Source organism: Nicotiana sylvestris, chromosome 8 (assembly GCF_000393655.2).
Source record: "Nicotiana sylvestris chromosome 8, ASM39365v2, whole genome shotgun sequence".
NCBI classification, from domain to species: Eukaryota; Viridiplantae; Streptophyta; class Magnoliopsida; order Solanales; family Solanaceae; genus Nicotiana; species Nicotiana sylvestris.
In genome coordinates, this window is record NC_091064.1 from 94,310,161 (window position 1) to 94,332,247 (window position 22,087).

At 42.1% G+C, this 22,087-nt stretch overlaps 2 protein-coding genes across 2 annotated transcripts; one reads left to right on the plus strand and one right to left on the minus strand.

The window, feature by feature from the left end:
- Positions 1–1,766: 1,766 nt before the first annotated feature.
- LOC138875396 (uncharacterized) lies at positions 1,767–3,172 on the minus strand. Its single transcript, XM_070154222.1, has 2 exons — positions 2,231–3,172; positions 1,767–2,105 (listed from the first exon to the last, which is right to left on the minus strand). Exons 1-2 carry the CDS (start codon positions 3,170–3,172, stop codon positions 1,767–1,769), a joined length of 1,281 nt encoding a protein of 426 aa, XP_070010323.1.
- A 16,594-nt stretch (positions 3,173–19,766) lies between these two features.
- LOC138875397 (uncharacterized) lies at positions 19,767–21,425 on the plus strand. The gene has a single exon (XM_070154223.1). It carries the CDS (start codon positions 19,767–19,769, stop codon positions 21,423–21,425), a length of 1,659 nt encoding a protein of 552 aa, XP_070010324.1.
- The last annotated feature ends 662 nt before the right edge of the window (positions 21,426–22,087 follow it).

Sequence of the window (22,087 nt, forward strand, 5' to 3'; positions counted from 1 at the left end):
CAGCTCATGGATGGCCTTGATTTTTGATGGATCTAGTTAAATACCCCGGCGGCTGACTACGAACCCCAACAACTTTCCAGACGGTACCCCGAACGCGCATTTTGCAGGATTAAGCTTGAGATTGTACCTGCGAAGTCTTTGGAAGAACTTTCTCAGATCCCTGACATGGTCAGATTGCTGTCTAGATTTCACAATCACATCGTCCACATACACCTCGATTTCTTTGTGTATCATATCATGGAATATTGTTGTCATTGCCCTCATATAAGTTGCCCCAGCATTCTTCAAACCAAACGGCATGACCCGATAACAGTATGTTCCCCATGGCGTGATGAATGTCGTCTTTTATGCATCTTCCTTGTCCATTAAAATCTGATGATAATCAGCGTAACAATCCACAAAAGAACCAATTTCATGTTTGGCACAATTATCAATCAATATGTGGATGTTCGGTAGTGGAAACTTGTCTTTTGGGCTTGCCTTGTTAAGATCCCGGTAATCGACACACACCCTAGTCTTGTCATCTTTCTTCGGCACAGGCACAACATTAGCTAACCAGGTAGGATACCGCGTAACCCGAATGAACTTTGCATCAAATTTCTTGGTAATCTCTTCTTTGATCTTTACACTTATGTCCGTTTTGAACTTTCTCAGCTTCTGCTTGACAGGTGGGAGTGCCGGATCAGTGGGAAGTTTGTGAACCACTAAATCGGTACTTAGACCCGGCATATCATCATACGACCATGCAAAAACATCCTTGTATTCGAACAATACTTTAATTATCCCCTCCTTGAGTTGTGGCTCCAGATGAACACTTATTTTAGTTTCACGGACATTATCTTGGTCCCCTAGATTAACGGCTTCTGTGTCATTTAGGTTAGGTTTGGGTTTTTCTTCAAAGTGACTTAATTCTTTACTAACTTCCTCATAGGCCTTGTCATCATCATATTCCACCTCATCATGACACTCGATTTCTTGCACTATTATTTCTGGATTAGTTTGGCTTTTAAAACTGGGCCGAAGATTCCTCATGCATGTCATGTCATTGATACTAGCATAAAGAGGACTGTACAGAAAAGAAAAAGAAAAAGAAATGGAACAGAATTAGGTATTAAGAAAGAAAAAGAATTGCATTTCATTGAATGTAAAGATAACAGGGTTTTAACTCGTCCAAACGGACGGAACATAGCAACTGAATTACAAACCCTGGAATAATCCAGGTGGACAAAAAAGAAAAACAAAACCCACTACCGCGACTCCCTCCGAGATGGAAGAGGAGTGGCTTCCCAGTTGTTGACATTAGCACGTGGCCCGATGTACTGTATATTTGCTTTGCTCGACCCTTCCCCGACCTCAAACAGGTTCACCTTAGCAAATACCTTCTGAAACCCTCTCTCCAAGTTCTCATCCGTACCAATCAGTGGACCCGACACCTTTGCCAATAATTGCTTCCCGATGCTTGGCCTGACGAAGGACCTGGACAGACGTGGAATTGGTTTGGGAAGAACCCAGCCTCTTTTCTTCATCTTACGTGCTCGTCTTACATCCGCCGTCGTAGGCTTGAAACCCAACCCAAAGGTATCCAGATTCTTGGGCAAATAAAATGGCTGAACAATACCTTGCAAATCAGCACCCAACCCTTTGCCTGGTACAAACCCATTTTTCAACATTTCAGAGGCTATCATGATGGTTGCAGCTGCTATTCTGGGGACCGGGACGCTTTTCCCTTCAGGAACCTTTTCTACCGAGACTGTATCAAAAACCTGCTAAACCCACGGCCCCTTATCATCATCAGTCTCTATGAAGGGTACGATGGCATCACTTACAATGCTTATGTTGTCCTCCCCGTGTACTACGATCTCTTGTCTATCCCACTCGAATTTGACCATCTGATGTAGTGTAGAAGGCACCACTTTGGCAGCGTAGATCCATGGTCGCCCCAACAGAAGATTGTAAGACACCGCCACGTCTAACACCTGAAACTCCATGGTGAACTCGACCGGACCAATTGTCAATTCAAGTATAATGTCACCCACTGTATCTGTACCACCACCATCAAACCCCCGAACGCAGATGCTATTCTTATGAATTCTGTCATCGTCAACCTTCAACTTGTTCAATGTAGACAAAGGACAGATATTGGCACTGGACCCATTATTAATCAGCACCCGAGTGACTATCGAATCTTCACATTTCACGGTTAAATAAATAGCTCTATTATGTTCCGTACCTCCACAGGCAATTCATCATCAAAAAATGTCACTCTATTTACCTCAAAGATTTTGTTCGCAATTTTCTCCAAATGGTTTACTGAAATTTTATCGGGGACATGAGCTTCGTTCAATATCTTCATCAGAGCCCGGCGATGTTCATCCGAGTGGATAAGCAACGAAAGCAACGAGATTTGGGTTGGATTATTTCTTAGCTGCTCAACAATAGAATAATCTTGCACTTTCATCTTTTTCAAGAACTCTTCTGCCTCTTCCTCCATAATAGCTTTCTTAACTGGCGCCGGACTTTCCTTGGGAGCCCTAGCCTTTCTCAACTCTTCAGGGGCAAAACAACGTCCCGAGCGAGTCAAACCTTGTGTTTCACAGACTTCCTCTTTGATTTCCTTCCCCTTGTAGGTCACAACTACCTGTTCATACTTCCACGACACGGCTTTACTGTCAATCACTGGTAACTGGGTTACTGACTTTATGACAACTGGTTCTATATGAGCCCCTTTTACGACTGCCACAGGTGTGCTTGATACTCCCCGAACCACTACCTTGATCGGCTCTGGTTTCTTTGCAATAACGGAAGATCCTTTCCACATCACTACAACTGGCTCGTTGTCTATTCTTTTCAACTGAACCGATGGTTTCACACTAGCTGACTTTTCATTCACTTTGGCTTCACTAGAACAGATCATCATGACTATCTGTGATGGATTTTTAAGCTCTGCTCCCTTATGTATCAGTTCAATCATGTTGGCCTCATGATGCGCTGGCAACGGGTTCTGGTTAATATTGGGTGCCTCAGGGGCCTGAACCTCAATCCTGTTTGTGTCAATAAGCTCTTGCACAGCAGTTTTCAATTTCCAACATTTCCCAGTATCATGTTCGGGAGCCCCTGAACAATACTCACAGCTCACTGAATGGTCCAGAATTTTAGGAAGGGGATTTGGCATTTTGGCCTCAACCGGGTTCAACAGGCCTACCTGCCTCAATTTGTGGAAAAGAGTGGTATAGGATTCTCCCAGCGGAGTGAATGTTTTCTGTTTCTGCATTCTCTCGTTTCTGAAGGCCTGGTTTGGGCGGAAGCTGGATCCTGGCCTATAAGCCCTCGGGTGTGGATATGTGTTTTGTGGAGCTGGGTATATGTTTTGGGTAGCCGGCGCACGCCATTGCGCGTGAGCCGGAGGCTGGGTATAAGTTTGGGCATGATGGACGGAAAAGTGTGGCTCTGGTGGTGGATAATAGTGTTGAGGAGGGCCATATGGGGTATACGGGTAATTTGGGTGGTGGTGTCTGGGTTGGTTGTAATATGGTGAAGGGCTTCTAGACCTGGACCATACTCTGGATTCGACAGTTGTAACCTCTTCTTTCTTCTTCTTCCCAAGCACACCCCCAGTGTCCTTTTGAATGGCTTGGGTGGTTGCTTTGATTGCTGAATAACTCATGATCTTATTGGATTTGAGTCCCTCCTCAACCATGCCTCCCATTTTCACGACTTCATTAAAGGATTTGCCCACTGCTGACACCAAATGACCAAAATAGGTGGGCTGCAAAGCCTGCAAGAAATAATCAACCATTTCACTCTCTTTCATCGGGGGTCAACCCTCGCCGCTTGCTCTCTCCAACGGAACCCATATTCTCGAAAGCTCTCACCGGGCTTCTTCTCGATCTTTGTCAGTGACAGTCGACCTAGGATGATTTCAAGATTGTATTGAAATTGACAGGCGAAGGCTTGGGCCAGGTCATCCCAGGTGTACCACCTGCTATGGTCTTGTCTAGTGTACCATTCCAACGCCGACCCGCTCAAACTTTGGCTGAAATATGCCATCAGCAATTCATCTCTCCCTCCTGCCCCTCTCATCTTGCTATAGAATCCCCTTAAATGTGCTATTGGATCGCCATGCCCGTCGTATAAATCAAACTTAGGCATCTTGAACCCGGCCGATAACTGAACATCTGGGAACAGACATAAGTCTTTATAGGCCACACTTACTTGTCATCCTAACCCCCTCATGTCTCGGAATGATTGCTCTAGGCTTTTGACCTTTCTGATCATCTCCTTCTGCTCAGGGTTTTTGGGCGACTTCTCGGTGCCTACCGTGAGATCAAGATGAGGGGTATAAGAGTAGGGTTCTGGAACTTTGAAGGTAGGCCCAGGGGGATAATACTGGTTGTCGTGCGTCTGGAACAGAGGTTCACTGGGGGATCGGTGTAGGGTAGCAGGCGGAGGTGCTACAAAAATAGGAGTGATTGGTGGAGGAGGGTATGAGACTTGTTTGGACGGAGGAGCCTGTGATGTATGAGAAGTGGTGCCCTAGCATTGTTGGTAGAGTGGAAATGCTAAAGATGAATTCACAGTGGGTGGCTCCTGAGGCTGAGCCAATGGTGGGATATAAGCGGGGTTAGCGGGATAAACTGGCGGTGGATGCCCCTTCGCCCAGGCTTGGTACATTTCAGCCATTTGTTGTTTCAACTTATACATTTCCTCTACTTCTTTCGACGGGTCAACAATACTCATATCAGATTCCGGGCCAGTCATGTTCACTTTATCTTTAGACCGGGTGTTGTATGGATGAGTTGCCAGAATGCCAAACAACTAGCCACCTACCTGGACTCACACATTTAGACAATAATTCCGTTAGCGATTAGGCTTTAACAGATTGGATAACCGCACGTTGGGCATGAATGAACCTATACAGTTAACCATTTCTATTATGCATTTATTCAACCGCATGCGTCATCCCGGCATTTCCTTAGTTCCATCTGTAAGCTTTCTCTTTTCTTTTTGCTTTCTTTTCTTTTCTCTCTTTCATTTTTCTTTCCGCATTCTATCCCTTTCTTGTTTTTCCGCTCTTTTCTTTTTCCATCCTCTCTTGTTTTCTTCTTTCTTTCTCTCTTCATTTGTTTACGGTCGAATCCTATGGAGATTGCCTATGTATCGTGACCCCGCACGAATCAGACCAGGCGTAGTTCGTGAAAATAAGTGCCAAAATAAAGGAACAAATTTTTTGGGAATTTTCAAATTTTCATTACCACATTATTCTATTACAAACTAAACATTCTGAAATGGAAAATAACAGACTCCAACTGAACTCAAATACAAACTCCGAACATACTAGCATACTTGGATGCAAAAAGAAAACAGACTGACAAACAACAAACTCTAAAATGGAAAACACAGACTCGATCTACGAATACATTAGTGGTTCAAAAGTGGGTGCCCGCGGGGCATCATTCGGCCTCGCCGCGGGCTTAGGTGCCAAATCCCTTTCAAGTTGCTCCAGCTCATACATGGTTCGCTTGACGTAAATCATCACTGCCGAGAAGAAGGTAGTGCGGGTCATGTCTTCACATGCCCGACACCTCCTAAGGATGGCATGGGCAATGGTCTCAATCTTGTCTCTTGTTCGACCCTTTTCTATAAGCAATCGCCTTATTTGCTTATTGCGAGCCTCCAACACATGAGAATCCTGAAGATGCTGATCCTGCAGCTACTGTATTTCTACTTCCATTCATGACAGTAAGTCATAGCAGTGTCCACTTTTGGTCTCAAAAGCTTTAGCTTGGTTAGCTACCTTATCCCCAAGGGTGACCACTTTTCTTTTCAGACTAGCAATGGTCTTTTCATAATCTTTCTTTAAATGTTGCATGTAATGGGTGCATTCTTCTGTTCTTTTTACCCACCATGCCCGGAGTTCCGCTATGGTGCCTTCGGATATTTTCAGCTCATCCCGGCACTCACTAATTTCCTTTTTCAGCCCCTTTATCAATTGCTCGTCCGACCGGCTCCTTTGTTAGTTATTGGTAGCTATCCTCATTTGCTAGACTTGGGCCCTAAGAGCCTCATTTTCTTGGGCCAACCTGTTCTTCTCTCCTTGATCAGCAGCAGCTTGCATACTGTTCTCAAATTTCAGAGCTCCAATCTATTGTTTCAGTTTGCTAATCTCGGCCTGATAGCCTTCTTCTTTTGCTAACCAACCACATTGTTCTTGTGATTATTCAGGGAAATCCTGGATGTGGGGTCTTTTAGCTGGCCTCTGATGCTCAAGTTCTCTTCTGTACCATGCGAGGTATTTTGGCGACATTTCTCCTTTGGCCCGATCCTGCACACAAGTATCTGCTTGTAGATATTGACATTTATTCCAAATCTTGCGAACTTTTGCTTCGGGAAACTGTCCATCAGGGCTAATCTCAATTACTTGAGCACTAAGATCTTCCTCCCGTTGCACTGTTTGGCATCTCCCGAGTTGTCTCAGAACCCTACATGGAGCATAAGGCTGGATGCTCTTAAGTCCCATCAAAAGAAAATGCGACCTAGCTGCTGGCATGTATATGATTTCTTCAACAGGCAACCATCCCAACGTCCACTGTATCTGACTATCCGTAAGAGTGCGAAAGTATGATATCCATGTTGTTACTCCTTCAGGCAGACTCACCCCGTCAATCCTTGTGTAAAACTCTCCTATACATGTTTTGTCAGACGAACCATAACTTAAGAGCTGGGAACAGCGGCATAGATGTTTGGTCATCCACATTTGTAGCAACAAGTTACACCCCTCAAAATAGTTGCCTCCGACTTTGCAGGCAGTGAGAGCTCGAAAAATGTCAGACACGATCATAGGCGCAAGAGTGCTTTCATCTTGAGTAAGCAAGGTACTGACGACCCCGGCTACTTTTATATCAATATTCTCATCTTTCCTTAGGAACACCAGGAGGCCCAAAAAGGTTATCATGAAAGCCACCCGTCTGTGCTCATCCCATTTTTGACGGTTATATTTACTGCATAGCTTGATGTCCGTCTTGTTAAACCCTCCCATGTGGTCGTACCTGTCATATATGAAGCGCAGAGTACAGAAACCGTTTGCCAAACCTGGATTACGGACTGTCTTGGGTATCTTTAATGAATCTAAAAATCGATGCACCGTGATGGCTCTAGGAGCAACCAGATATTTTCCTCTTAACGGAACCTCAGCATTTCCAATGTACCTGGATATTTCCTCCAAAGTTGGGGTGAGCTCAAAATCTGAGAAGTGGAAGACATTGTGCGCCAGGTCCCAGCAAGTGACCAACGCTCTTATAATATCACCCCGAGGCTTGATTTCCAACAAACCCGTAAGACCTTTTAGATATTTTTTGACTTCGTCTTGTCCTGCTTTGCCTAAATCGTTCCACCATAGCCGCAACTCGAAAGGGATTTTAGTCATTATTGAGAAAGGTTCATTTTGTATCGTGCTCATCCTGCACATTTATTAAGGTGATTTAAGCAAAAACTTTTATTTGACTCAAAACAAAATTAATTATTTCCGTTTTCCAAACTTAAAATGACAAACTCGGTTTTCAAACACGGCCTTTCAGCACTCCCAAGAACGAAGATTTTAAAGCTGTGAGAGTCAACCAGTCAAAAATCAAAATGACCAAAAATGGTTGTCTTTGCAAAGTCAGCCTTCTGGCGTCCCTTTAGGGAACATTCGGCTATTTTTGACAAAACCGGCATCACCTAACTTATTTATGACAAATTAAAAATTTGATATACTTATTTTTTATTTTTTATTTTGCTATTTTTTGCAAAGGAGAGGTTGGACCCGACGAGGGTTGCCTACGTATCTCACGCCCTGTAAGAATCAAACCTACGTAGTTCGGGCCAAGAAACTAACTATATTTTTGAAAACAAGGCTCTTTCTTTTCATTTTCCATGGCAAGACAAACTATTTTTCCTTTTCTATTTTTTTGAAAACAAGACAAAATAACGACTCTCCTTTTCTTTTTCATTTTCAACAAACAATAAACAACCTATATTTTTTTTTCCAAACTAAAACTAAGACTCTTTTTCTTTTCTTTTTCAACAAACAACTTTCCAAAATAAAAGACTCTTTTTCTATTTTTCCTTTTCTTTTTAGTAAAAAAAAACTATTAAAAATAAATCATTTTCCTTTTTCCATTTTCTCAAAATTTCGGCCGAGTTTCGACAGTATTTGGTCATTGGTTTTTCTAAAATAATCAATTAACTCCCTAATTGCTATTTCTCTCTTTTTCTCTTTTCCTTTTTTTTTTCAATTTTCCAACATTCCTGAGATTCAAAAGCCGGTCAACATGCCGATTCGGAACAAATATATGTACAAGTAGGATGCATCAGGATGGTCTTTTCATTTCAGGTTGCTAGCCCTAGACGGACCCAACCCCTGTGTTGAGTCCCCTAAGTCAAATGCAGCATGATGCAATTAAGCGCTCCTACTAGGGATCCGGCATGAAGTCAAGTTATTCTAGGTTCAAAACCTGGGTATGTGTTCTAAACAGTGCACCCGAGCGGACAACTCGAGTCGAGGAGGGGGCAGCGTACCGGGGACCCGCGAGATCGTCCGGCTTTGCAACTTATCTGAGCCTCTTTTTTATTTCAGGGTATGACACTAACAGAATAGGGAGTCTCAACCAGTAAGCACATCCCCGGAGGTGAGAAGAGAAGGGTTTCGGCACAGTTTATATACAGTTCAGATAATATCAAAGCGGTAAAGCATTTAGCACATTTAGCATAAAACATGTAAGGAGATCAGATAAAGCCAACACAACAATTATTCTAAGCTCGAATTCTTAAACCCTGAACCGAAGTTCTGGGTAAAAGTCCCCAGCAGAGTCGCCAGAGCTGTCACACCTCCTTTTTCACCTACACCCACAAAGGCGTAAAAGGAGTTTTTCCCAATTAAAGGACAATCAGAACGGGATTCATTATTATTATTCAGATTCGCCACTTGGGAGATTAATGGTGTCCCAAGTCACCGGTTGCATCCCGAACCGAGGAAAGATATGACTTTATTAACAGTCCGCGAACCAGAAATCCGGATAAGGAATTCTGTTAACCCGGGAGAAGGTGTTAGGCATTCCAGGTTCCGTGGTTCTAGCACGGTCGCTTAATTGTTGTATCTGATTTTAATACATGCTAGCTTATGTGTCTTTTATTTACAAACCGCTTTTATCATTATTTTAAAAGAATTGCAACGTCGCGAAAATGCGTCTCGAACCACGTTGCCATCAATGCACTTGTGGTTGTTAACACATTTTTGACTCCGTTGAGATTTGGATTTGAGTCGCATCAATGCACACCCGGGTTTAAGAAGGTAATTTTATTAAAATCGTGCCTAAAGAGTCAAACGCATATTATTTTTTTGGGAAAAAGCCGTGAATTTCGCTAAACGGCCCTCCCGTATTCTACGTAGTCTTATTATAGCCATTTATTGAGGGCCCCACAGTTTATGTGTTTTGTCCAGCGAGGCTCGTCTCATTTTATTTTAAAAGGCAGACCCTAAAGCTATTAGAATTTATATTCTTTATTGGTCTCCACTAATCAAGAAAAGGTCCTAGCCAATTATTAGTATTAATAAAACAGCATTTTGAAAGTGTTACACCGACCGAAATTTCCCGCAGTCACGGGCATTGGGCCTAGAGTTAGCCAAAATCAATCAAGCCCAAATTCTCGTGAATGGGCTCCACTCTTCGGACAAAAGAAGTAAATATGCATTTACCTAGATCAATTAGATACTGATTCTCAAATTGTTCAAGGGAGTAATTATGTCGTTCTGATTCTAAAAATGAACAAACGTACTGATAAATTTGCTCACGCTGGCAATTACAAGACAAATGTTATGTATCCTAATTTGTGTTGTCTTTAAACCAATTTATGAACCAACTGACGAGAAAAACAACTAAGACTAAAATGAAATACTAACTCTGACTACTGACTCATAATTGTCAAAGCCACTGCATTACGAAATTATTTAGGACACATGTTTAGCAATTAGAATAGAACTCAACATGACAACATACCACTTCAAGCTTCACCGCAAACTCGAACTGTTTATGCTTTTGCATTTTTAACAGAAAATCGCTAAGCTAAACAAAGCTAAATCTAAGTAACTACAAATCAACAGTCCAGCGATCTCAATAACACAGTTCTGCCAGTCCAGCTATACATTCAAATTGATTGTATCGTACAGCAACCAAATCACATAAAACTGTAAAAATATAATGAGATTCACAAACTGCATGTCTATAGCTGAAGCTTCAGTTTTATGAAATGAGATTCACAATCTACATAGTACTGAGTTTCATGGTGAGTACCTGTTTTATGAAATAGAACAGAGGAATGGTTAGTCAGCAGCAACTCAAATGCAGCAAACCAACGGTTGATCAACCAAACACAAATGCACAGCCCAGAAAAAATGAAATCACAACCCAGAGTGAACTCGAAATCAGATTAAAATGAGCTATAGACCACAAATCAACTGAATGCACCCAAATGAATCGAAACTGAACTTGAATTAACTCAAATTGAACTAATAGACCTCAGAAGAACTTCAGCACATTAGGATCAAGCCATGAGACCAAGAGCAACTATTGAAATTTTCGAGATTGAGCCAAAAGCTCAATGTAACAATACTCTTGCTGATGATTTTTTTTTATTGCATTTCTTTTAACACTAAGAACTTAGGAGAAAATTTGAATCTGAAGTTTTAGTTTCAGATCTGGACTGGGACATTTTTGGAATACTGGGGCTCAAAAAAATCCTCCTCCTTAAGGCATTTTGGCATGCCTTTTATAGGCAGAGCTGAGGGCAGCCCTCAGATTTTTCAATGTCAGTCCCTTACCTATTTATTTAATTAGTCCCTTATTTTCTAACGTGTTACCCAAGTAAACACTACTATTCTTTACAAATTACTTAGCAGCCCCCTATCTAGAAGTTCCTAGGGGATTCTATATTATTGAAATCCCTAAACTAACCCTATACTATACTAATTTTTACAACTTAACTAAGCTTGACCTGAACATTAAACTCTGCCTGATATTCTTAACTGAACCAAAGTTATAAACTAATGAAAGCAATGAAGAAAAACTAATCAAGCATTTGCAATTAACAACTAGCAATCCCACCATTGAATATATGAACCCAAATAACAGATAACGAACAGGAATCAACTGATTTTAACTAAACGCCGTCGATAACTAAAAAGTAGAAAGGATTCGGAAACAATTAAAACTAAGCAAGAAACGGAAATTAACTTGTAAACCTTCTTTAATTACATGCAAAACAAAACTAAATAACAAAACACAAAAAAACAGAAAAGGACTCACTAAGATCCAGCCAGTAACCTTTTCCTCCAAATCCCCCGATATTTCTGACCTGTAACATCCCTAACCATATGTTTTCATAAGAAAACACCTGGTTAGGATTGTTAGGGTCCGAAATCATGGAGATCTTGACTTAGGGTTTGGTCGAAAACCTTCGATTTGATATTCGAGCTTTTCCAGGCAGATTCGAGAGACAAGGCCCTGGAGGTTGGGTAGAGGAGGCCCAGGCGGTCACATGGTGTTAATTTGGGGTTATTTGGGGTAGGTCTCGTCGTGGCCGGAGAATCTTCCATCGAAGATTCGAGGAGATAGGGAAAGATTCGAGGGAGATGACCATGGGGTTGGAAAGAGGAGGGGAAGGAGAATTTACGGTGAAATTTTGGTGGTCAATGGCATAGGTTGTGTTCGCCGGCGGGGCTTAGAGATAGTACGAGGAAGAAGCTGTCTCTCTCTAGGGTTTGTCTTGGCTTCAGACATTTATAAGGAGATAGGGAAATGATTGTGGACCATAGGATTATGATGAACGGACGGCTCAGATCAAATGGGGAAGGGAAACGACGCTGTTTGGATTTTTTGAAGATCCGGACCTGGTCTGTGTTGGATTGGGCTTGGGCGTGGGAAGGAAGAAAAATGTTGGGCCCGGGTGAAATGAATTGGGCATGGCCCAAATCGTGGGCAGCCCTTTCTCTCTTTCTTTTTATTTTCTTTTTTTTTCATTTGTTTCTTTTATCTATTTTTTGTATATTCTTCTGATTTTATAAAATTGCAACAATTAAAATAAAGTCCTAATATATCTCACTAATTGATTTCTAAAATTATTTTAAAAACATTTTGGGACGAATTCACAATTAAACAATTAAAAATGCAAAAAGTGAACTATTTTTGTTATTTTCTTCATATTTTGTTCTAAAACAAACTAACCCCTAATTAATACTAAAAATATGGAATTAAATCCTAAATGCAAATGCATATTTTTGTATTTTTTATATGAATTAAAATGCACAGACACAATGCAACAATTAACGGAAAATGACACCAAAATTCACAAAATTGTAAAATAATAAAGAAATTGTTTTGTTTGAATTTCTGGGAATAATTTGCTTTGGGCAAAAATCACGTGCTCACAGTAGGTTCCATCTTCATTTAAGCACTTTTTTTGATTCATTTGACAAATATTCTCTTGACTCTTTGAATCATTTCACTTCTTTCTAAGGGGTTAGAGAGACATATTGTCACTCTATCTCATGCATTTCAACCCTTTTTCTCCTTTCTCAACTTTCCATACTTTTCATTCTTTGTTTTTTCTTGAATCCCTTTTTATTCTTTTTCACTTTGAACATTTTTTTTTGTCTTTTTGCTTTTCTTTCTTTTTCATTGCCTTTCCCTTTTATTTTTTTTTTCATTTTCGTTCCTTTTTACCACTTTGTTGCCATCTTCTTCTCTCCCCCCAAACTTATACTTTTGTCATGCGCTAAAGGAAAGATCGGGTACCAAGAGAGGGTATCTTTTAAAACCGATATTGGCTTGTATCATGGTTCTTGAAAGAAAAAGGTCTAAGGCTCAAAAGGGGTAACTAGAGATCATATCATTGGTAGGCTATGGAATTGTTCAAACTATAATTTGGATCAACGAGAGCCTATAATCACATCTCAAGTTAAATTTCACTTAGGATTTCATCTCAACAAACATTCAGGACAAGTTCTAGACCAATGGCTCGGGACTTGGACTTGCAATTTAATTACTCACCACACAATCTAAGGGATTGCTAAAGACATAGAGTCGGGGGCCCACAACGACCTTAGATACGATTTGAGCACACAATGGTCCCGAAAAACCACTTGATGATTATTGGTCAACACAAGAGTCTCAAGGTCACGACTTTCACCATCCTAAACACAACAACTTTTTTTTGATCATGAGATAAAAAGCAAATGTGCTAGGCCCAAGTGAAGCTTTGCTTGAGGTATTCTTAACTACAAACTACTAAAAACAAAAAGAAAAATGGACTCAAACCCTTAAGAAGGTTGTCACGCCATCCATCATTGGGAAGAGCCATCCGGTTCACACAACACTCCACCTTTGGAAAGAACCATGGCATTAATAAAACCAAAGGCTTATTGAAAACGTCCAAAACAAAACAAAAAACTACAAACATAAATAAGAAGCTAAAAACGAAAAAATTGGGGAAAACAGAATGAATATATACAAGAGGGGATTTGAATATACAACGGATGGGATGAATATATACAATGTGATATAACTTTATATACAGACCCAAAGTAAAATAAAAGTGCAATAAATATAACTAAATATCAAATTATATACAGACCAAAGATGAAAAATCAAGAAAGCATAAAAATGTATCAATATATATACAGTCATCCATCAAATGAATAGTAGGGTCTACCCCTCAAATGAAAGCTAGCATTGTCCCCAATGCCAACTAGTCTAAATAAGCACCAAAAAAATAGAGAAAAGGATATAGAAGACTCCCTAAGCCATGTCTGTCTGCATAGGATCATGGGTGGTCCCTGAGTCCTCTGTGTGCTCGGGAACCTCAAACTGGTTCCCGGTGGTCTACTCCTCTACTACTGGGTCTTAGGCCTGGACCTCGACAGGCTCTGGAACTGGTACATCCTGTGGCTGGCTGGAGGAAGTCTCCGGTGGGTCCGCCAACTGGATGATAGCATCATCAGATCTAGGAATCCTCCTCCTCCTCTTCGGAGGCCTCTATGTCTGCTCCGGCTGTGGGTGAGCTGCTGGCACTACGTCATCAAGCAACAAGTCTAAAGGCAGTTGGTCTTCCTTTAGTCTATCAACATCTGCCCATAGCACCTATACGGACTCTTTGGAGGCCCGTGTCTTCCGCAGTTTCTTATGCTCCTTAGCAAGCTCCTTGAGAGCCTTGCTATGTGAATCGACTACCTTTGAGAGCACAGCCTGAGTATCGAGGATCTTCTTCTGGTTGTCAAGTATCTCCTTGAGCGCATCCTCTATCGACTGTGGCACCTGTAGAGATGGGGGAACCGACTGAGCCTCTACAATGGTAGTCAAAATGGACAACTTGGATGAGGCAGTCTGCATCTAGTTGTTGATACTCAAAAGTGCCTAGCTCAGACGGTGGGTAGTAATAGGATAGGCCCGGGTAGATGGGATCTCCGAGCCTGCTGATGTGGATGGACCGGGAGGGATATCTAGAGATGTGGAGGTATGCTCAGCAAAAGCCACTACCTCAACCGGCTCCTCAGACTGGCCAGTTGAAGCAGTAGTTGGTACTTTGTAGTTCTTGCTCTTGGGGTTGTCATCCCCCTTCATGCTATACCAGGAAAATGGGGTTGTCGCCTTGACCTTGGTGTCATAGGGCCTTATGTCCACATTTAGGTTCCGAAAGTACATTGTGAGGAAACTGGGGAAAGGATAGTTCTAATCATGCTCCGCGCCCACAATAGTGATAATCTGGGACATCACATTCCCCATATCTATGGGGTACCCCACCATAATCGAAGCAACCAACACAGCCCAGTGGGGAGTAAGGGTGTTGTCATGAGTGGTCGGGTCCAACCGGCTGCAAACAAAAGTCTCCCATCCCCTCGCTTCAAAGTTCAAGGTCCTCCTCAATATTTTGACCCCAGTAGTCAACCAATCGGGGACGGTACCTGGGATTTCCAGGTACTGTGCTTGCCATGGACGGACTTCCTTGCCCATCTCCATCTTCTCCATATACAGAGTCTCATCTTCCTCATTGAAGCCCAGATATTCATTAATCGACTTCCCATCAAATAACACCTTGAGGTTCCAAACCTTGGTCACTTTGGAGCCCTTTTTGATGTGTTCTACATTGCAATAAAACTCCTTGACCAAGTGTTCGTTGGAGTCCACACAAGCATCTAGGAAGTGCTCCCAACCCACTCTAGTTCTAAATTGTCTCTACACGTCGGGGTTATGGGGTAGTAGGTCTCTATCTATGAAGTTCCTCTCTGGAATCAATTTTCTCACCGGCCACCACTCCCGAAACTTATGGTATGCTACCTCACTGACAAATCTATCTTCCCAAGCTTCGGGTTTCCTAGTTCTAGCAATGCCTCCCACTTGAGGATCACCACCTTCAGTTACTCCCTCTTCTCCCAATATATCCTCCTCACCTCCTCATGCACCCTCCCCGGATAATGAAGCTGTGGGAGAGGTGGAGTATTCCCCACTACCTTCACCTGAGCCCTCAGATGACCCAGAAGAAATGTTCACTGATGCTTGGGCAGCGGGGGAAGAGGGAGGAGTGTCTCTATGTCTGGCCCTCTCGGGATACGGGATGTATTCTGGGACTGAGTCCGAATAGATCTCCTGAGAGGGCTCGTACTCACTCCCCGACATGTCAATGGATCTATTAGCCGTTTTTATAGCCTTCCTAATGTTCTTGATGTTTTGCCTAGCTTGGGGAGTGAGTTTGACCATTTTCTATTTCCCACCCCGGGAGGATTCACCTCTACCGGGTTGTTTCGAGCCTTTTCCTCCTTGTTTAACCATAGCCTGCAAGCATAATCAAATGAACTCGTTAATATCATTGCAGTAGTTGAAAGCAGTGTTACAGAATGAGTTGCAGATCAGGCATGAAGAATTGCAGACAGTTGCAGAAAACGGCCCAGTGCGAACCGCACAAAATGGAGTGCGGCCGCACAGGGGTTAGTGCGGACCACACAAAATTGATTACGGTCCGCATAGGGGTGGGGTTCAGAATACCCACCCTCTATATCGTGACAGTGCGGATCGCACAAAACAGTAGTGCGGCCGCACAGGGGCCAGTGCGGATCGCACAAAATAGAGTGTGGCCGCATTGCCCAAAGTTCATCTTCCTAGAAGTTCTTCAGTGCGGTCCGCATAAAATGGTACTGCGGACCACACTAAAACGACTGCGGTCCGCACTGAGTGCCCAGATGTGGCACTAAGCTAGGGTTAATGAAATTTTTCTTTTAAGTCCAATTTTTGCACCTAATAGGTGTTGCTAATTGATTACCCAATCCATTAACCTAACTAATTCCACATGAATCAAAATTTAAACTAACCTAACTTAGCAGTTAAGAAAAAATGAAAGGAAGAAGAAATAGCAGCTAAGAAAATGAAAATTAAATGAAATTGGCAAAATTAAACAAGTAAAAATAAGATTATGGTACCAGATTATGAGATGAATTGAAGCAAATAAGTTCCAACAAGTAATTACGAGCAAGTAAGAGTAGTGAACAGTGATTATACTCTCTGAGATTTCAAATTTGCGAAAAGTGTAAAAGGGAGCCCTCAGGGTCTATTTATAGAAAAGCACTTGGGGCCCATTCTCACCAACCAGTGCGGACCGCACAAAATGGACCGCGGTCCGCACTGCACAGTTATGTTCAAACCTGAGAAGGCAATGCTCTGCGGGCCGCACAGAATGGACTGCGGCCGCAAAGGTCCAGTGCGGACCGCACAAAACGTAGTGCGGCCGCACTGACAAACTTCAGAGAGGTCTCGATTCACCCTTCACCAGTGCGGGCCGCACAAAATATAGTGTGGCCGCACTGGCAAGAGAGGTCTCGATTCACCCTTCACCAGTGCGGACCGCACAAAATGTAGTGCGGTCGCACTGGCAACTTTAGAGACCTGTGCATATTTCCACCTTGTCTTACACTTCATCAACACAACCCTATAACATCTCACAACCAGTTAGTGATGTGCCGGAAAATTTCGGCACATTTCAATACTAATTGCTTAGATTTTAGCTTGTTTTAATGCAATTACTTCCGTTACTTATGTAGTTTTGTTATTTCTACAGTACATAAGGACTGAGAACCTAAGAACATGGAAATGGAATCAAAAAGACAAGAAAAGAGCAAAATGTAGCAAAAATGTTGGTCTGCGATACCCTATGTGATCGTAGATCAGACATGCGAGCCACAGAATGCACGTCAAATCGCAGACAAAAGCAGAGATCTGGGTTAAATCTCAAGTCAAGAATGCGATCCATTATGCGACCACAGAACCAACATGCAAGCCCCAGAGTGAACCGCAAACCAACCATGAAGGTCACTGAAGGACGAAGATGCGATCGCATTTTTGCAATGCGATCCGCATAATTAGAATGCGAAGAAGACCTGTAAACTAGGGTTCTAGTCTGCGATGAGGATGTTCAAGATGCGGACTGCATACGTGCTCTGCGACAAGAATGCGATCGCATATCAGACCTGAAAGGGCATTTTTGTCCGTTTTCTGTCCCGATTTTGAGTCCACTATAAATAGTTTTATGATGTCTTTGTGGGCTCATCTTCTCTAGTCTTTGAACCACATTCCAAGACATTAATATTACTCACTTTTGGAAGCTTTTGGGTGAAGATTCTTTACTTTGTAAGCTTTTATGACATTAAATACTCTTTGGTTTTTGTATTGTAGTATGAGTAGCTAACTTTAAATACTAAGGTTGTGGACCCTAAATGGGTATTATGCTAATGGGTGTTTAACATTGAATATATATATAATGGTTGGTTGATATTTGTTAACTTCTCATTCTTTATTTATTGTTGGTGGTTGCAAACATTAACAAGTGTCATTAAATTCTTGCTTTGCTTGGGAAAGTGGGTTAGAATTTGGTAGAAGTAAATATCAATGACTCAAGGCTTTAAACCTTGTTTAATAGAATCGCTTAGGAATAAGTGGGTTTTACTTGGCATATATTGATGGTTCTAAATTGCAACTCTTTTATATTTGGGAAAATTATAAAGAGGAAATACTACTCAACTATTGGGAAATATTGGGTAGTCACTTAGACATCATTTGCATATCAAAGAACCTTCCATTAGAAATATATCATATTAAAACCGATAAGCATTACACTCCATTAAAGGGGAAACAACCTTGGTTTCTTTAATCCAATTAATTACTCTATAAATATTCCAATTAGTTGATACTTCCAACCAAACTCAATTCATACTCTTGTTACTATAAAACCATTCTCTTGTTATTGTTAACCGAATAGAGATACGACTTTAGTCGAGAAACACACTATAAGAGTAACCTTTTCACACCTATTCCCTGTGGGATTCGACCCCAACCTTGTTGGGTTACTATATTTGACACTGACCGCCTTACACTATTTATTAAAGTGTAATTTGAGCGTATCAAATTTTGGCACCGTTGCCGGGGAATACGGTTTTGAAATTACTATTTAGTGTGTACTTTACTTAACATCTATTTCTATTCCATCACACTTTGCTTGCTTTGCTTGGTGTTGATAGGAAAACATGTCTGAATATGGTGATGATGCGGAGACAGAAATGGGAGAGAATCCTTTTGCAGACATCGAGGAGTACATTGAGGATACTAACGCCATTGTACCGCCAGCTGTTGGAGATGCAACATTTAAAGTGGAACACGGTCTAATTCTGATGCTCAAGGTAGAAGGATTTTTCAGAAACTCCACAGATGATGATCCAACATAACACCTTAGGAATTTCTTAGGTGTGTGTGCAATGCACAAACAAAACAATGTCTTGACGATGCCCTGAGGTTGAGATTCTTCAAGTATTCTCTAGCTGGGGATGCGAGGAAACGGCTACAGAATCTGCCGCCCAACTCTATCCATTCTTGGCCCAAACTTGTTCGGGCATTTTTGTCCAAGTGGTTCCCGTAGAGCAAAAAGTCTGAGTTGCGGGATAAGATTTTCTTCTTCAAGCAGATACAGGGAGAGCAGTTGCATGAGGCATGGGATAGCTTCAAATTATACTTGGTGAGGTCTCCAAACCATGGTTTTCTGGATTCCATGTTGTTGGAAAATTTTTATATGGGTTTGGATCCCATGAACCAAGCCATCGCCAAGAATGCAGCTGACGGATCTTTCAAGGACAAATCATTTGCAAGAGTGACACAAATCCTGGACAAAATGGCAAAGCACAACCAAGCATGGCATTCAGAGGATACTACCGGAGGAATCTCATATGGCTCTCCTTCCTTGAGCAACTTAATCAAGGAAAATCAAGAGAGGGATCAAGTGATTGTCAGGCTTGCAACAAATGTAAATGTGCTGACAAAGATGTTTACCGAGAATCAGACAAGAAAGTGAATGCAGTGGAAGATGTCCAACCCATCTTAGATGAAAATTTTGAGGAAGCAAATTATATCAACAACCCTCAAGGAGGGTATTAAAGGCAACCCTACCATGGTCAAGGGCAACAAAGCCAGTAGAGGCCAAACCCGCAAGGGCAAGGCAACCAACAATGGAGAAATGATCAAGGTAACTCGCATCAAGGAAATTGTAACAACAACAACAACTTTGCAAACCGGAGCTCCAACCCGTATGTTCCCCCAAAAGGTCATTATGCAAATCAAGGGTCGTCAAGTGAGTCAAAGTTAGAAAGCATGCTTGAAAGAGTATTTCAAAACCAAGAAAAGTCTGACGCGTCCATGAGAAACATGACCAAAGTTGTTGGCTCTCACACCGCATCTATCCAAAAGTTAGAGATGCAGATAAGAGACCTTTCAAGAGAGCAAAATCCAAAGCAAAAAGGGCAACTTCCTAGTGATACCATTGCGAACCCAAAGAGTGGTGGAAGTGGCTCAACTTCTCACGTCATGGCAATAACTACTAGAAGTGGGAAGGTTTTACAAGGTGACATTGAGCAAGAGGTTGTTGGGGAAGAAGCCGAACAAGAAGTTGAAGCAGAAGAGCAAGGGGTTGTTGAAGTTGAAAGGGTGCCGGAAAAAGAGAAGGTGCAAGAAGTGAACCAAGAAGCGGTGAAGGAAAAGGAGAAGGAGACATCAAAAGCTCCACCTCCTATTCCTAGACCTCCTCCGCCTTTTCCTCAAAGACTTATTAGAAGGGTTGATGATAGCAAGCTTGAGAAATTCTATGATATTCTAAAGCAATTGTCGGTGAACATTCCATTCTTGGAGGCTTTTCAAGAAATGCCGGGGTTTGCTAAATATTTGAAGGATTTGATCACCAAAAAGAGGACCATAAAGAATGAGGTGGTCAACATACCTCACCGGGTTAGCTCTATTATTGCCACAAGCCCTGTCCAAAAGAAAGAGGACCCGGGAGCATTTACTATTCCATGCACTATCGGGAAGCGTGACTTTGCAAAAGCCCTTTGTGACAATGGGGATAGCATCAACTTGATGCCACTTGCCATCTACAAGCAAGCGGGATTAGGGATGCCGAGGCCAACAAGCATGAGGTTACAAATGGCCGATCGATCTATTAAGCGACCGGTAGGAATTGTTGATGATGTGATTGTGAAAGTTGGAAAATTCCATTTTCCCGCTGACTTTGTAATTCTTGACTGTGATGTTGATAAAGAGATCCCTATCATCTTGGGGAGACCATTCCTAGCCACGGGAAGAGCACTCATGGATTCAGAGCGAAATGAAATTAAGTTCCGAGTGAATGATGAAGAAGTCACATTTCAAGCGAGCAAGGGTATGAAATTACCCCATGAGTATGAGAGCATTTCAGTGATAGATGTGGTTGATGAGGTTGAAGATGCCGTCAAATTGAAAATGGAAGAACAATGCCTTGGTGAGGCATTGGCGGCTATCTTGGTAAACTTTGATGGTGAGGATATGGATGGGTACATGGAGTCGGTAAATGCATTGGAGGGTCTTGGATCTTATACTTACACTCCGGCAAAGCTTTCTCTTGACTTGGAGAATAGGGCCACACCTCCCGCCAAGCCATCAATCATTGAGCCACCACAACTAGAGCTCAAGCCTCTCCCGCCGCACTTAAGGTATAAATTTCTTGTCTCTAATGATACTTTACCCGTAATCATTTCGTCTTTGCTAAATGATGTGCAGGTAAACCAATTGTTGGAAGTCTTGAAAGAACATAGGCAAGCCATTGGATGGACCATTACAGACATTCATGGAATCCCCGTGGGAATTTGTGAACATAAAATCCAATTGGAGAGCGAAACAAAGCCAAGTGTGGAACATCAAAGGCGGTTGAACCCGTCAGTGCAAGAGGTAGTAAAGAAGGAGATTATCAAGTGGTTGGATGCCGGGGTAGTTTACCCCATTTCCGACAGTTTGTGGGTGAGCCCAGTACAATGTGTGCCAAAAAAGGTGGCATGACCGTGATCGAAAATGAGAAGAATGAGCTCATTCCAATGCGAATTGTGACCGGATGGCGAGTTTGTATGGACTATCGGAAACTTAACAGTGCTACTTGCAAGGACCACTTCCCTATGCCTTTTATTGATCAAATGCTTGATTGTCTAGCGGGGAGGTCATTTTATTGTTTCCTTGATGGTTACTCCGGCTACAATCAAATCAACATCACTTTGGAAGATCAAGAGAAAACTACGTTCACTTGCCCGTATGGCACTTTTGCTTTTAGCCGGATGCCATTTGGCTTGTGCAATGCTCCGGCCACTTTCCAAAGGTGTATGATGTCCATCTTCTCTGACATGGTTGAGTACTTTCTTGAAGTCTTCATGGATGATTTCTCGGTGGTTGGTGATTCGTTTGAGCACTGTCTTAACAATCTTAGACAAGTGCTTAAGCGATGCGAAGGGACCAACCTTGTGCTAAATTGGGAGAAGTGTCACTTCATGGTTGACAAAGGCATTGTGCTTGGGCACAAAATTTCAAAGCATGGTATTGAAGTCGACCGGGCAAAGATTGAGATTATTTCTAAGCTTCCTCCACCGACCTCCGTGAAAGGTGTTAGAAGTTTTCTAGGGCATGCCGGGTTTTACAGGCGCTTCATCAAGGACTTCTCCAAGATTGCTAAC